Source organism: Microcaecilia unicolor, chromosome 9 (genome assembly GCF_901765095.1).
Source record: "Microcaecilia unicolor chromosome 9, aMicUni1.1, whole genome shotgun sequence".
Lineage (NCBI taxonomy): Eukaryota > Metazoa > Chordata > Amphibia > Gymnophiona > Siphonopidae > Microcaecilia > Microcaecilia unicolor.
Genome location: NC_044039.1, coordinates 207,219,196 through 207,235,801, shown reverse-complemented (window position 1 = coordinate 207,235,801; position 16,606 = coordinate 207,219,196). Strand labels below are relative to the sequence as shown.

Sequence of the window (16,606 nt, the reverse complement as noted above, 5' to 3'; positions counted from 1 at the left end):
TTTTACCAACTTAAGTGTGCAAAAAAAAAATTAAAACATCACCTGTTTTCCTAACTTTCGAATTGTAAACCAGTGCTCCTTATAATTACAAATAAATGCTCTTTCATTTCTGTAAAAGAAAAACATACAAGAAATTATACTGTTATCCACATTTATTGTGCTTTTAACTTGTACCCGTGGTAGTGGTGTAAGCTGAAATGAGGCCCCCACCCTCACCCCACGGCAACAGCGAGGTGGAAGAAGGAAGGTACACCCTCTATCTTTTCACCCCTAAAAAATTAAAATGAGGAGAACATGGTAACACCTTCACCCCACTGCAACAGCGAGGTGGAAGAAGGAAGGTACACCCTCTATCTTTTCACCCCTAAAAAATTAAAATGAGGAGAACATGGTAACACCCTCACCCCACAGCAACAGCGAGGTGGAAGAAAGAAGGTACACCCTCTATCTTTTCACCCCTAAAAAGTTAAATGAGAACATGGTAACATGCAGCTTAATTTTCAAAAAGTTGCCAGGCTGCCTCCCTCTGCTCTAGCTTTCTCTAATAAAAGAATTTTCTACCAGCAGCTACAAAAGCTTCTCCCACTCGCAGTAACATATACATGGTTTTGCGGCTGTTATTACGAGACTTTGGCCCAGTAGCTGGAGGGAGGCAGCAAGGCAAATCTATTTAAAAGCAAATCATGTTTGCCATGCCTCGGTTTTGCCACCGCAGTGTAAGGCACCAAACCCTCTTCTTGGTTGGGCCTTCTTGAAATGAGAGGGCTTTTTGGATAGAATTTACACCTTTGACCTGTGGTAATTCTTAACTGATAACGTTACATGACAACTACTAAAAGAACCATGGATTGCAGGAACTTTTTAAAAGTGATCATTTGAAAAGTTATTTTCACCTACCGTACCAGTTAAGAGCAGCACAGGATTTCATGGTATACTTATAACATAATAGGGCATGCTAACCTATCATACTAACGTAGAGAAATTACTCACCAGACGATACAGACTGAGCCTTGGTTAATTTGTACATAAATATCCACATTGTGGGCAGTAATTCTATAAGGTAACTATGTCAAGGTAACATAAAAGTGCTTATTTTTATAAAGACAACAGAAATGCTTCCATTTGCCTTTATCAAATAAGCACCAAGAACCAGCCCCAATGATGTGCAAATTCTCAAGCATAAATTTACATCTGTTCTGAAAGTGATGTAAATATGTTTGTATATTCTCTGTATGTACCGTGCATTTATAAAAATACTTGCAAAGCATGAAATTGTGCTCCTGCTCCATGATCATACAGAGGCATATTTTCAAAGCATTTAGCCTTCCAAAGTTCCATAGAAACCTATGGAACATTGGAAGGCTAAGTGCTTTGAAAATATGCCTCATAGTCATTCAGTGCATATACACAGCTGTGCAATTTTATAAGAGCGATTTTCACTCTTTACACTTGGAAACACCATTATAACAATACCTCCTATAAAAGGATAACTAGGAAACACTTCGAGGTAATGTCTGGAACTAAAAGTATATAGAACTGATGTTTCTCACTAACAATGTCCAGTTTCAATCTTCTCTGGAAAATTAAAGTAAAATGTCTTACATAGGATCGATCATGAGTCTCTGGTACTCTGGGCTGTTGAAGAGGGTTAGTTCTAAACCCCAAACTTTCAATGCATTGCTTATAACCTATTAAAAAAAAACAAAACTTTTATGTAAACATTTAAACTGTTGAGACCATCAGTATTTGTTGTTCTCAACAGCCTGAAACAATCATTAGGTGGAAATCAATAAGGTAAAATTATGTATCATACCTGATAATTTTCTTTCCATTAATCATAGCTGATCAATCCATAGACTGGTGGGTTGTGTCCATCTACCAGCAGGTGGAGATAGAGAGCAATCCTTTTGCCTCCCTATATGTGGTCATGTGCTGCCGGAAACTCCTCAGTATGTCGATATCAAAGCTCCATCCGCAGGACTCAGCACTTAGAGAATTACACCCACAAAGGGACACTGTGCCCAGCTCACCACCGCCGAAACGGGGGAGGGGAATTAACCCAGCTCATCACCACACAAGTGGGGGAGGGGAATCTGTCCAGCTCATCCACGCGGAGCGGGGGAGGGACACCACACCCGCCGATGCGGGGGGATCTGGCTTATCCTGCAACCGCAACCGCGGGAGGAGCTGACTGACCCTAACACCGCCGAAGCGGGAGGGGTACAAAGCTGCCCTACAGCCGCACGAAGCGGGAGGGAGTGCCGGCAGAATTTAAATCTCAATCCAGCCCCGTAAAACGGAGGGGAGAGGAATGCAGCAGCTCACTGTAACACAAACTCGTCTCAACTCTTGAAGAATCCAAGTGAAAAAATAACTTGAACACGAAGTCTTCCTGAACAGGAACTGAAGACTAAACTTGAATCTGAAATGCAACCAGAATATAAACAGTACAGATATCTGGGAGGGACTATGGACTGATCAGCTATGATTAATGGAAAGAAAATTATCAGGTATGATACATAATTTTACCTTCCATATCATCAAGCTGATCAATCCATAGACTGGTGGGATGTACCGAAGCAGTACTCACCCAGGGCGGGACATAGAAATCCATGACCGCAACACTGAAGCTCCAAACCGGGCCTCCGCTCGAGCAGCCACAGTCAAGCGATAATGCTTGGAGAATGTATGGGCCGAAGCCCAAGTTGCCGCCTTGCATATCTCTTCCAAGGAGACGGAACCGGCCTCTGCCATCGAGGCCGCCTGAGCTCTTGTGGAGTGAGCCTTCAGCTGGATAGGCGGCACCTTCCCCGCGGCCACATAAGCCGCTGCAATGGCTTCCTTGACCCATCTTGCCACTGTAGGCTTAGCAGCCTGCAGACCCCTACGAGGACCTGCAAACAGGACAAACAGATGATCCGATTTCCGGAAATCATTGGTCACTTCCAAGTATCTGATGATGACTCGTCTCACATCCAGACATTTGAGAGCAGAGTATTCCTCTGGGTAGTCCTCCCTACGAAAGGAAGGGAGACAGAGCTGCTGATTCACATGGAAGCGAGAAACAATCTTGGGCAGGAAGGAAGGCACTGTGCGAATAGTCACTCCTGCCTCAGTGAACTGCAGAAAAGGCTCTCGACATGAGAGCGCCTGGAGCTCGGAAACTCTTCTGGCTGAAGTGATAGCCACCAAAAAGACTGCTTTCAATGTCAGGTCTTTCAGAGATGCCCTCGACAAGGGTTCAAAAGGCGGCTTCTGCAATGCTCTTAGCACCAGATTGAGATTCCATGCAGGCACCACAGAGTGCAGAGGAGGGCGCAGGTGATTAACTCCCTTGAGAAAGCGCACCACATCTGACTGTGAAGCCAGGGAAACACCCTTCAGGCGGCCCCTGAAGCAAGTCAGAGCCGCTACCTGGACTTTAAGGGAACTGAGCGACAGGCCTTTCTCCAGACCTTCTTGCAGGAACGCCAACACTGAAGAAATTGGAGCAGTGAAGGGAGAAAGTGAGCCTGCTTCACACCACGCTTCAAAGGTACGCCAAACCCTGGCGTAAGCAGTAGAAGTAGAGCGCTTCCTCGCTCTCAGCATAGTGGCTATGACCTTGTCTGAGAAGCCCTTCTTTCCCAGACGCTGCCGCTCAATAGCCAGGCCGTAAGACCAAAGGGGGAGGGATCCTCCATCACCACGGGACCCTGATGTAACAGGCCCTGCTCCACTGGCAGCCGCAGAGGATCGTCGACTGAGAGCCTGATCAAGTCCGCATACCAGGGACGTCTGGGCCAGTCCGGACCCACCAGGATTATCCGGCCCGGATGCTTTGCCACCCGGTCTAGCACCCTGCCCAACATGGGCCAGGGCGGGAACACATAGAGAAGCTCTTGTGTCGGCCACTGTTGGAGAAGAGCATCTACTCCCAGGGATCGAGGGTCCCGTCCTCTGCTGAAAAAGCGCGGCACTTGGCAATTGGCCGATGACGCCATCAGATCTAGGCTCGGCTGGCCCCAGCGCTTCGTGATGTCCAAGAACGCCTGAGCAGACAGCTGCCACTCTCCGGGCTCCAAGGTATGGCGACTGAGAAAGTCCGCCTTGACATTCATGACTCCGGCAATGTGGGCCGCTGACAGCTGTTCCAGGTTCGCTTCCGCCCACTGGCATAGATTCATGGCCTCCTTGGCTAGAGGGGCGCTCTTGGTACCTCCCTGGCGGTTGACATAGGCCACAGCAGTGGCATTGTCCGACAGGACCCGTACTGGCTTCAACGCCAGTACCGGGATGAACTCCAAAAGCGCCAACCGAATGGCTCCGAGTTCCAGGAGGTTGATAGACCACTTTGCCTCTGCAGGAGACCAGAGCCCCTGCGCTGTCCTTCCCAAGCAGTGGGCTCCCCAGCCCGTCAAAGAGGCGTCCGTCGTGACGACAATCCACTCTGGGGTCACCAGAGGCATTCCTGCAGACAACTTGTCTGTCTGCAGCCACCAGCTCAGCGCCTTGCGCACTGCTGGGTCCAAGGGAAGGCGCACAGCATAATCCTCCGACATTGGAGTCCAGCGCTGCAACAGAGAGTGTTGTAGTGGTCTCATATGAGCCCTGGCCCAGGGCACTACTTCCATCATGGCCGTCATAGAGCCCAACAGCTGCAAATAGTCCCAAGCCCGAAGAGGAGAAGCTACTCGGAACTGGTCCACCTGAGCCTGAAGTTTGACAATCCGATTGTCTGGCAGGAACACTCTGCCCACTTGGGTGTCGAATCGAACTCCCAGATACTCCAGGGACTGAGTCGGGCCCAGCTGGCTCTTCTCCCAGTTGATGACCCACCCCAGGGAGCTCAAAAGAGCAACCACCCGGTTCACAGCTTTGCCGCACTCTGCATAAGAGGGGGCTCGGATCAACCAGTCGTCCAGATAAGGATGGACTTGTACTCCTTCCTTTCGCAGGAAGGCCGCGATGACCACCATTACTTTGGAAAAGGTCCGCGGAGCAGTAGCCAACCCGAAAGGGAGGGCTCTGAACTGGAAGTGTCGTCCCAGGACTGCAAAACGCAGAAAGCGTTGATGAGGAGGCCAGATGGGAATATGCAGGTACGCTTCCTTGATGTCCAAGGATGCCAGGAACTCTCCTGCCTTCACTGCCGCTATAACCGAGTGGAGAGTCTCCATGCGAAAGTGCCGCACTTTCAAGGCCCGATTGACCCCTTTGAGGTCGAGGATAGGCCGGACAGAACCTCCTTTCTTTGGTACCACAAAGTAAATGGAGTAACGTCCCTTGCCAAGCTGACTTTCTGGCACCGGAACGACCGCGCCCAGGCGGATCAGATTGTCCAAGGTCTGCTGCACTGCCACAGCTTTGACCGGAGACTTGCAGGGAGAGAGTACAAACCCGTCTTTTAAGGGTCGGCAGAACTCTAGTTTGTAGCCGTCTCTGATGACTTCCAGCACCCACGCGTCTGAAGTTATTGTGGTCCACTCGCCCGGAAACGAGGACAGCCGTCCTCCAATCTGCACTGGGGCGTGGACCAAGACCCCGTCATTGGGTACGAGACCCTGGGGGAGGACCGGAGGGAGCACCTCCGGGACGGCGGTCTCTGCGAAAGGATTGCTGCTTGGGGGAGAAAGTCCTCTTGAAGGAAGAGGGGGCAGAGGAGCCTGACCTGCCCGGGCGGTACCGACGGGCTTCCTGAAACCGTCCTCTGGAGGTACCGGAACGAGTACTAGCCCGAGCCCTGACCTCTGGTAACTTCTTGCCCTTAGACGTGCCTAGATCGGTCACGATTTTGTCCAGCTCGACCCCAAAGAGCAGCTTGCCTTTAAAAGGCAATCTAGCCAGGCGGGATTGAGAGGCGTGGTCAGCAGACCAATGTTTCAGCCAAAGCCACCGCCGCGCAGAGACTGTCTGAGCCATGCCTTTAGCTGAGGCTCTCAAGACATCATACAGCAAGTCTGCCAAATAGGCTAAGCCCGATTCCAGGGCCGGCCAATCAGCCCTCAAGGAATGATCCGAGGGGGAAGCCCGCTGCACCATAGTCAGGCACGCCCTGGCCACATAGGAACCGCAAACCGAGGCCTGCAAACTTAAAGCAGTCGCCTCAAAGGACGACCTTAAGGCCGCCTCCAATCTTCTGTCTTGGGCGTCCTTTAGGGCCGTGCCACCTTCCACCGGCAAAGTCGTTTTCTTAGTCACCGCAGTGATTAAAGAATCCACGGTAGGCCACAGATAGGCCTCACGTTCACTTTCAGGCAAAGGATAGAGGCGGGACATAGCCCTAGCCACTTTGAGGCTCGCTTCCGGGACATCCCATTGAGCCGAAATTAAGGTGTGCATAGCATCATGCACGTGGAAGGTTCTAGGCGGGCGTTTCGTCCCCAGCATAATGGCAGAGCCAACAGGGGCTGAGGGAGAGACGTCCTCCGGAGAGGAAATCTTCAAAATGCCCATGGCCTGCACTAACAGGTTGGGCAAATCCTCTGAGCTAAAAAGCCGCGCTGCAGAGGGGTCATCCGCTCCAACAAGGAATCCGCAAAGGACCGTTGGGAGAACTCAGATACGCTGCCCTCATCTACATCGGAGGAGACAAGGTCCTCCAAGGCCTGGGAATCAACCCGAGGGCGTTTACCTCCGGGGACCTCAACCTCTTTACCAAACGAGGGAGCAGGGGCAGCGTTTTGCATAAGGAAGGCCTGATGCAGCAGCAAAACAAACTCGGGGGAGAAACCCCCCAGACTGTGCACTCCCGCAGCCTGGGCTACAGCCCTAGACGCACCCTCAACCGGCGCTCGCAAGAGCGGGGGAGAGACATGCTGCGCATCTAAAATGGCGTCCGGCGCGACACTCCGCGAAGGAGCCGCACGGGAAAAACGGCGCTTAACTTTAGCCGCTTTGGTGCCATCGCCCAAATTAAGGGCGTCCATGGTATTAATGTCTCCCTCAAGGGCGGCCCACGAAGAAGCCGTCCGAGCCGCGTGGCCGGCCAAGATGGCGGAGGCGAGCAGCGGGGGATGGGCGTTTATGGCGGGAAAAACCGCCACGCCGGAGGAAGGACCAGGACACTCATCGGTCACGAAACTGTCACCCAACAAGGGCGAATCAGACTTTAAGACCCCCGCATCCCCTCTAGAAGCGCCTAAGCGATCCGGGGAGCGACTCTTTGCGCCCTCGCCCTCCGACGCCATATGCCACGTGGAGATCGGGGAACCCCCTGCCCGCTATAAAAAGGTAAAATTACCTGCTTGCCGCTCCGAGCTGTAACGACCTGGTGTCCCAGTGAGTAGCTGCAATAAACGTTTAAATAAATGTCGAAATAAACGCCTTTAAGGACGTTCAAAAATTTTTTTTTTTTTTTTCACGGAGCCAGCGGGAGGGGGGAGAAAAGGAGGGACCTGGCGCCACCAGGTTTGCACTTGCTCAAGAAGAGCCCTCAACCCCAGGCACTCAACAAAACCTACAAATTAGGCTTGGAGGCCTAGCCAGAGCTGCTGCTGTGTGTGACCACCACCTGCTGAGATAGAGAACATACTGGGGAGTTTCCGGCAGCACATGACCACATATAGGGAGGCAAAAGGATTGCTCTCTATCTCCACCTGCTGGTAGATGGACACAACCCACCAGTCTATGGATTGATCAGCTTGATGATATGGAACAATACTTAAAACGTTTGTAGCTTCACATAAAGTGCAGAAGAACAAAGTATATTCTAAGCTTTAATACTTGCTTCTGACGCACACATGGACGAGACAAAAGCAGACAACATAAAGGTTCCTTTTATGAAGTGGTGCTACCGATTAGCGTGTGCTGAATGGAAAGCCGCTGCTTGAGTGGAACAAATTGTCTTGTGGAATCAAAAAAATAAACCTATCTGGTAACATTCAAATGTATGTTAAAGAATCATCTTTTATGTTTGGCTTATGTTCCTGTTTGAGCATGGCTTATTTTGACTATTGCCTTACTTGAACTTTGGATTGGACGTTTGTTGAAGGACTATATTGCCTGGCTGCACTGATTTGTTTTGTTTGATTTTGTGTTTTATGTATATCTTATGTATATTTGATTGTTCACTGCCCCGGATAATGGCAGGTTATCTAATATAATAATTTGCTCCTCCAACATTCCAATGTGTCTCACTGGGATCGTAACTACCTGCTGACGTCACTCCTCCAACGTTCTCCGTCCCCCCTCCCTCCCAGTTCCATGGGACCCTAAAACTGGGAGGGAGGGATGGAGGGACAGAGGGAGGGGGGACCCTGGAACTCGGAGGGAGGTGGAGGGGGCAGGGGAGAGATGCTGCACATGGATGGATGGAGGGGGCAGGGCACAGAGGACGTTGCCTGCATATGGATGAATGCAGGGGAGAGAGCATAATGCAGGGGAGGGAGGGGACCCTGAAACTCGGAGGGAGGCAGGGAGGGGACGACCCTGGAACTCAGAGGAAGGCAGGGGGACAACAACCCTGAAACTCGGAGGGAGGGAGGGGGAACGACCCTGGAACTGGGAGGGAGGGGGGACCCTGGCACACATTCTCATGTTCACACACACACTCTCTCTCTCTCTCTCACAGACACACTCACACCCAGTTTCACTCTCTCTCTGTCACACACTCGCACATTCACTCTCTCTCTCTCACACACACTCCCTCTCAAACATACACACTCCGAGGAAAACCTTGCTAGCGCCCGTTTCATTTTTGTCAGAAATGGGCCTTTTTTTACTACTAAATAATAAATCTAAATATGGAAGACCAACAAATATTAGGCATTCATAATAAGGGAAAGGGGATGGGATTTGATATACCACTTTTCTGTGGTAATAATCAAAGTGGTTTACATATTATATACAGGTACTTATTTTTGTAACTTGATAACCTTTAATTTAAAAAAAAAAAAAAAACTTTTAGAAATGATAAAATTGTATACAGAATGCTATTGCTTTCTGGCTCGCCAATCAGTTTTCACTCTGCTTGTTGTCATGAAGATACATCAGCTTTTATAATTAAAAAGCCAATGAAATCTTGAAGAAACAAAATTAAAAACTTCTATCAGCTGCATCGCAATTAACCATATAATTCTCATATTTTTAAGCAGGAAATAAGAATAGCTGTTTTATATAAATAGATTTTAAAAACCCCACTGTAGGCTTACTTGAATAGAGAAATAGCCACTGTCATCCATATTTCCAGAAGGTTGCTATTTAAAGAAAAACAAACATCTTAGATTGAAGTAACTCATTTATAATGTTCTTCTGATTAGGACAGATTTTAAGAAAGATATTTAATACAATGTATTATAGAAACAACACTTTCTACTTTAACACATTGTAATGACAGAAACTAAAACCTAATAATAGAAACTAAAATCACTGAACACACCTACCAAACTTAAAGCAGGCAAACTGGAAAGCTGAAGTGCTATTAGTCAGCTAACGCTACAGGCCAACTATACTAAGAATTTTCCCAAGAGACACAAAATGAGAAAACCCACTTAGTACGTCTGGTCAATTTTTTAAAAAGTAAGAGACTATGGGGTGTAGTTACTATTCCCAATGGAGAAACAGAGCTCAACATTGATAAACATTTTCTAACTGCCAACAATGTACTAATTAAAGCATAGATGGATAAACTATGGTACATGGGACAAAACTGTCCAAAGGGTGCATTTTTGGTGGCCTGAGGTGACCACAGCAGCAACAATAAAATCTCTCATTTTTCAGGGCAGTGGAGGTTGTACTGTAGAGGCCAATCGAACTTCCAATTTGGATTCGGCACTAAAATTGACCTGAAATCCAAATTTGTGTTTTGGCTGAAAATGCTTGTACATTTTCAGCTGAAACTGAAGCTCTCCACCCCCCATCACTCTCTATCACCACTGCCATCGCAACCCCCACCCCCCAAGAGTGGGAAAGGACAGGGAAAAGCAAGCTAATATGTCCACATCCACGGGGGCATGGGTAAGGGAGGGAAAGGGCTGACCTATGTGCCTTCAAAATGAAGCTGCTATAGCCAATAACACCCCGGCTAACAACTGGCAAGCCAGGAGCCACCCCCAGGCAGATTTTTGATGGAGCTCGAAGAAGCTGCAGCCACCCTGCTTGGGGAGATAGAGAATACTGAAGAGGCAGTGGAGCTAGCTGGCCATGAGGCACTGTGAAAAATTGAGTGCTCTCTATCTTCCCCTGCTGGTTGATAGACACAACCCATATGTAATGGCTTCATCTGCTTGATGACAAGGAAAAGGGCTGATCCTCCCAGACCAGCCAGCTATCCAACTCCAACTCTTCCACCCTCCCATCACTTGAAGGCCCTCCTGGGGCCTACCTTTAAATGGCCTGGTGGTCTAGTAGCTTCTTCTGAGCAAGAGTGAACCCCAGTTGCTCTTGCATAGGAAGATTCTTCAGCCAAAATGCTCCTGCTTATGCTGCTTCCAATCCCAAGATGGCTGCGAGTGTGCGAGTGTGGGACCTCCCACGGAAGTCATTTTGGCTGAGGAACCTGTGAAGGCAAGAGCAACTGTAGATCACTCTTGCCCAGAAGAAACCACTAGACCATTTAAAGCAAAGAAATGTCCTTTGGGAAGTGAGAGGGTGGAGGGGTTGGCAGTGGCTGGCCCAGGAGGACCCGCAAGGCGCCATTGGTGGTGAATTTCAGCCGCGGATTCAGTTTCGGTTGGCTTATACCCTACTGACATATTGAGGCATTTTTTCAAAGCACTTAGCCTTCCAAAGTTCGATAGGTTTCTATGGAACTTTGGAAGGCTAAGTGCTTTGAAAACATGCCTCATTGTGTACTGCCTTGCTATGTTTCCTCGGGGAGGGGGGGGGGGGGGGGTATCTCTTTGTATCTATAACACTGCTGTGATGTCAGGGGATGCTCGGTTTCCAAACTGTGGCCATACTGATACAGATAGGTTCAGTTCAGGATGAAGTGGGAGCAAGTGTGTGAGAAGGGAAGCCCTAGCACTGCAACCTCCTCATCTATGGGAAGCACTGCCCAGCTGCATTGCTTACTGTGCTCATGAGGAGGTAGAGAAGCAGTTAATGTAGTTTACCACACTCGCAGCATATCCTATGACTAGCTGCCAGGGATATGCAGCAGACATAGCTGTCAAGAGTGCGATGCAAAGGCTCAGATGGACAATCATTGGCACAAAAGAGAGTTGTATAACAGCAGCTCCTCTTCCTGTGCTTAGTTCTGCAGCTGCACGTTCTCTGATGTTTTATGCAAAAGAAATCAAGAAAAATGTGTGGAGATCATGATACTGACAACACCCGGGCTGGCAGAACTCCAGAGGACCTGATCAAAAAAAGCTAAGCCCAACATGGTCATCAACCCAGGCCAAACCACTGGCATTCTGCTGCCTCTATCTGTGGGAGAAGATGCTGCTGCCCGCTTCCTTTCTATACTGGTCAAACAACTGCTGTGGGGCTCTACTAGGCGGCTTCAGAGTCAAGTTGGTGAGACAACAGTTGAGGCTGCAAAGCGGTGGATGCCTGAGTTGCTCTTGGATGGGGGAGGGGATAAAAGATAAGAGCTGCTTCATCAGGGAGGGGAAATGAAAGGTGTGATTTGATTGCTTTGTGTGTAGCTCCTCTATCTGAACCTTTGAGGGGAAGCTCGCAGGCTACTACATTAAACCTCTGAGGAGACCCTCCCTCCTCTTCATCACTTCTATAGACCTCTGAGGAGACCCTTCCTCTCGCCTCTCCATCACGTCTAGCAAAAATCATGCTTCCCCCCTATATGGCCCTGAGGACAAAGCTCTTCCCCCCAGGTTGACAGAATCTCCTAAAATACTAAATACAAAACTGTGTCTTACCTCTAGGAATGTTCTGTATTCATCGCTCGTGAGCCCTCCTTCTGCCATTCTCATCCTCTCTTCTTCATCCAGCTGATGTGCAATAGAAGATAATTCCACTGGACTAAAATATTCCCCTTGTAGTAAATTATTCAGGCAATGCTGAGCACACAGAGAGCCTTCTTGCTAACATTTGAAATGAAGATAAATATATCACAGACCACTTTAATGTTAACACTAATTGAAGTATATATCAGTTATCATCCCCAATTATTCTTCAAACAAAAGGAGCCTTCTTTCTGAGATGCACATATCACAATCCATGCATATAAGAAAATAATAACAACCATACTAGATCAGACCAATAGTCCATCTAGCCCAGTATCCTGTTTTCCAAACAGTGGCCAATCCAGGTCACAAGTACCTGGAAGAAAAACAATCAGTAGCAACATTCCATGCTACCAATCCCAGGGAACGTGGCTTCCCCCATGTCTATCTCAATAGCAGACTATGGACCTTTCCTCCAGGAACTTGTCCAAATCTTCTTTAAACCCAGATACACTAACCTCTGTAACCACATCCTCTGGCAACAAGTTCCAGAGCTTAACTATTCACTGAGTGAAAAATATTTTGAAGGAAAAGAGTGATTTAAAATGCTTTTTACATAAGAGGTCTCTCATAAAATTGCGAACTTTAATTTGATATTTGGAAATAGCTGAAATACCTCTTTAGAGCAGAATTTTGCCTTAGTGAAAATGTTTTTATCTATGAAACACTAACTCAGCTCATGTTTTGCTTACTCAATTATTTTTATATATATTCCAGTAAAACATTTTATTAATGAATATGTTATATCATTGTGTATCTGCAAGTTTTTACAGTATTGTTCATCGATTCAAATCCAAGGCTACTAGAAGAGAAACTCTAACCAAGAGTTACAGTCTGACTTTGGAACATATGCTACATAAGCATGTCTCAATTTAAAATAAAAACAACTTTAGAAAACATTCCTTGTACTTCTCACTGTTTAATTACTGTTTCACAGACCTATTTTCCAATAAGCTACTACAGTGATCTAAAACAATTCAGGATTCTCACAGGAGTGTAACGCTGAATTCATGTTATGCAGCTATACAGAATAACTCCACTGCGGTTCGATACACAGCCACCAAGCATACTGTTAAAACAGTTATCCCATGCAATGTAACACTACACATATTCTGGACATATATACAAAGCTTGCACAAACAGCTCATCAGCACAGTTGGAACAGAACACTTAATGAATCCCATGAACCAAGTGCAACAATATTATAATGGTCAAGGAAAGAAGAATAGGAGAGAGAGGGATAATATTAGGCCTGCACTGAGTATGGAGTGCAAGAATATGAAGGTCTCCAGGAAGCAAGGCAGATATTTTGAGGTCCTGCACCAGGGTGGGATTGCTTATTTTTTCTATATTATAGTGGTGATGGTGTGCAGATGAAACAGAGAAAAATGTAGGCAGAAAAGACCATATGGCCTATCCAGTTTGTGCATCCATACCATCTATTCCACATATCACTCCCTTAGAGATCCTATGTATTATTTTCCTCAGCAGATTATCAACCGTTCTTATACAGTGCAAACCACTACAGCTACGTCTAAGCCTTTCTCACTCCCATCCAGAGTCCCACAAGGTTCCAACCCTTTTAAATCTTTTCCTTGCACCTCTCTTGACATTCCTACAGTCTTTGGACTCCACTCCTTATGTCTATGCCAAGGATATCCAAATTCTTTCCACGCTAGATCCATGTGACCCCGCAGAAGTACATTCCATCAACATCAGGTTGCTCAAAGTAACAGTGACTAATTGCAAACAAACTTGTGCTAAACCCCAACATAAAACACATTCCACCAATTGCCCAGGCCTAACATTAGCAGCACCCCAACTCTGTTCTACCTTGGTCCCTTTAGTCCAAACCGTAAAGATATTGGGGGTCCTTCTAGGCTCTTCGCTCTCATTCCTCTCACAAATCTCTGCCGTGGTTCGGCGCTCATTTTTCAAGCTTTGTCTGATCTGTTCCATTAAAACTTTATTTCATCCATCAGCAATTAACATCCTCATACATTCCCTAGTAACTAGCCAGCTTGATTACTGTAACACTTTGTACAAAGGCCTTCGTGTTAAGGATCTACATTGCTTGCAATTAGTCCAAAATACAGCTATCAAACTAATCACAGGCCACCGTAAATTTGATTACATTACGCCACCCCTAAAAGTAGCTCCCAATATCCCATCACATAACTTACAAATTACTGTTACTTATCTATAAGATCTGAAAGAGCAGTGAACCAGTTTATCTCGCCGTCTCACTCCGTATTGTCCTTCATGTACACTCAGGTCTTCTCTGCAGAATCAACTCACTGTTCCATCTTTTCGTGAAATTAGGCATATTACCACACGGCAATACATATTCTCCAAAAAAGCCCCCTATCTTTAGAACAGACTCCTGATCAACTTACGACTTCCACCTTCCTAACAATCTTTTAAAACTGACTTGAAGATTTTATTTGCAGATGCCTATGATTAACCAATACCTTCCACGCCCTGGAAGACATAATACCCCCCCCCCCTCTTTGTGCTTCTCTCTTTGCTTTCCTGTTTATATAGTATTTCATCCCCTCCTCCCCTTTGCTCTACTGACATTTCCACTTTCCTCCACCACCCCTTACACATTGTAAGCTGCTCAGATATTCTTTGATGGGCAGTGTATAAGCCTCCAACAACTGGAAACTTGTCCCAAGCTCTCTTGAATTCAGATGCTAAAAGTTGAAGTAGGAATTAAACTTGGGTCCTTTGGTTCACAGTCCACTGCACTAACCACTAGGCTAAATATGTCGTGGTTGAATAAAACTATTAAGAATTTCAGTTAAAAAATAAAGAGGAGAATCAAACGTTTTCCAAGACATCTGCAGATTTCAAGAAAAATTCATTCCTCTACTCTAGTACAGACCCTTCCAATCTGAAAATCATACTTATTATGCAGCATATGGAAATAATCTCTGCAAACCAGCAAGAACTCAACGCCAGTAAGCAGACAAACATCCACAATATTCTGACCAGGAGTGGTACATGCAGCAAAAACTTGGTTATAAAAGGAAGGCTATAAATTAAAAAGCAACTCCACTCTCATCCTTCATGCTTGGGTAATACATCTATTTTTCACAGAACAGAAAGGTAATCTTCTCCAAGATACACTCAGTGCAGCTGCTTCAGCTGTAAAAAAAATAATATCGGTCACTGCTACACTCTCTTCCCTTTCTCCATCCATCAAGCATGTCACCAATTTGCTCAGGGCCCGTGCAAAGATATTGGGCACCCTAGGCAAACTTTCAGCCTTATACCCCATCTTTAAGGTCCTTAGCCACTCATGACATTCTGATAATAAGAACATAAGCATTACTATACTGGGCCAGACCGAAGGTCCATCAAGCCCAGTATCCTGTTTCCAACAGTGGCCAACCCAGGTCACAAGTACCTGGCAAGACCCCAAAACAGTACAATACATTTTATGTTGCTTATCCTACAAATAAGAAGTGGATTATCCCAAGTCCATCTTAATAATGGCTTATGGACTTTTCTTTTAAGAAGATATCCAACCTTTTTGTAAACCTCGCTAACTGTTTTTACCACATTCTCTAGTAACGCATTCCAGAGTTTAACACATTGACTGAAGAAATATTTTCTCCAATTTGTTTTAAATTTACTACTTTGTAGCTTCGTTGCATGTCCCTTAGTCCTAGTATTTTTGGAAAAAGTAAACAAGCGATTCACGTTTACCCGTTCCATTCCACTCATTATTTTATAGACCTCTATCATATCTCCCCATAGCCATCTTTTCTCCAAGCTGAAGAGTCCTAGCCGCTTTAGCGTTTCCTGATAGGGAAGTTGTCCCATCCCCTTTATCATTTTCGTTGCACTTCTCTGTACCTCTTCTAATTCCACTATATCTTTTTTGACCAGAATTGCACACAGTATTCAAGGTGCGGTCGCACCATGGAGCGATACAAAGGCATTATAACATCCTCATCTTTGTTTTCCCCATTCCTTTCCTAATACCTAACACCCTATTTGTTTTCTTCGCCGCCGCTGAACACTGAGCAGAGGGTTTCAACGTATCGTCAACGATGATACCTAAAACCTTTTCCTGCTCGAAGACTCCTAATGTGGAACCTTGCATTACATAGCTATAGTTCGGGTTCCTCTTTCCCATGTGTATCACTTTGCACTTGCTCACATTAAACGTCATCTGCCATTTGGATGCTCAGTATCTCCCAGTCTCATAAGGTTCTCTTGCAATTTTTCACAATCCTCTTGTTATTTAACACTTTGAATAACTTTGTGTTGTCAACAAATTTAATTACCTCACTAGTTATTTCCATATCTAGATAATTTATAATTATATTAAAAAGCAGCAGTCTCAGCACAGACCCCTGCAGAACACCACCATCAACCCTTCTCCATTGAGAAAACTGACCATTTAACCTTACTGGCCTCCCACTTAGCCATCTATCCCCCCTTCAGTCCGTTCAGAACTCGGCTGCACGTCTTATCTTCCGCCTGGATCGATATACTCATATCACCCCTCTCCTCAAGTCACTTCACTGGCTTCCGATCAGGTACCGAATACAGTTCAAGCTTCTCCTACTAACCTACAAATGCACTCAATCTGCAGCCCCTCCTTACCTCTCTACCCTCATCTCCCCTTACGTTCCTACCTGTAACCTCCGCTCTCAAGACAAATCCCTCCTCTCAGTACCCTTCTCCACCACCGCTAACTCCAG

At 46.4% G+C, this 16,606-nt stretch overlaps 1 protein-coding gene across 1 annotated transcript in view; it reads right to left on the bottom strand.

Moving 5' to 3' along the window:
* Positions 1–16,606, bottom strand: part of ATXN3 (ataxin 3) — a 60,383-nt gene that overhangs the window by 34,890 nt on the left and 8,887 nt on the right. Inside the window, 4 exon segments of the mRNA XM_030214208.1 lie at positions 43–109; positions 1,603–1,688; positions 9,132–9,176; positions 11,802–11,966. Coding sequence (XP_030070068.1) covers positions 43–109; positions 1,603–1,688; positions 9,132–9,176; positions 11,802–11,966 — 363 coding nt within the window.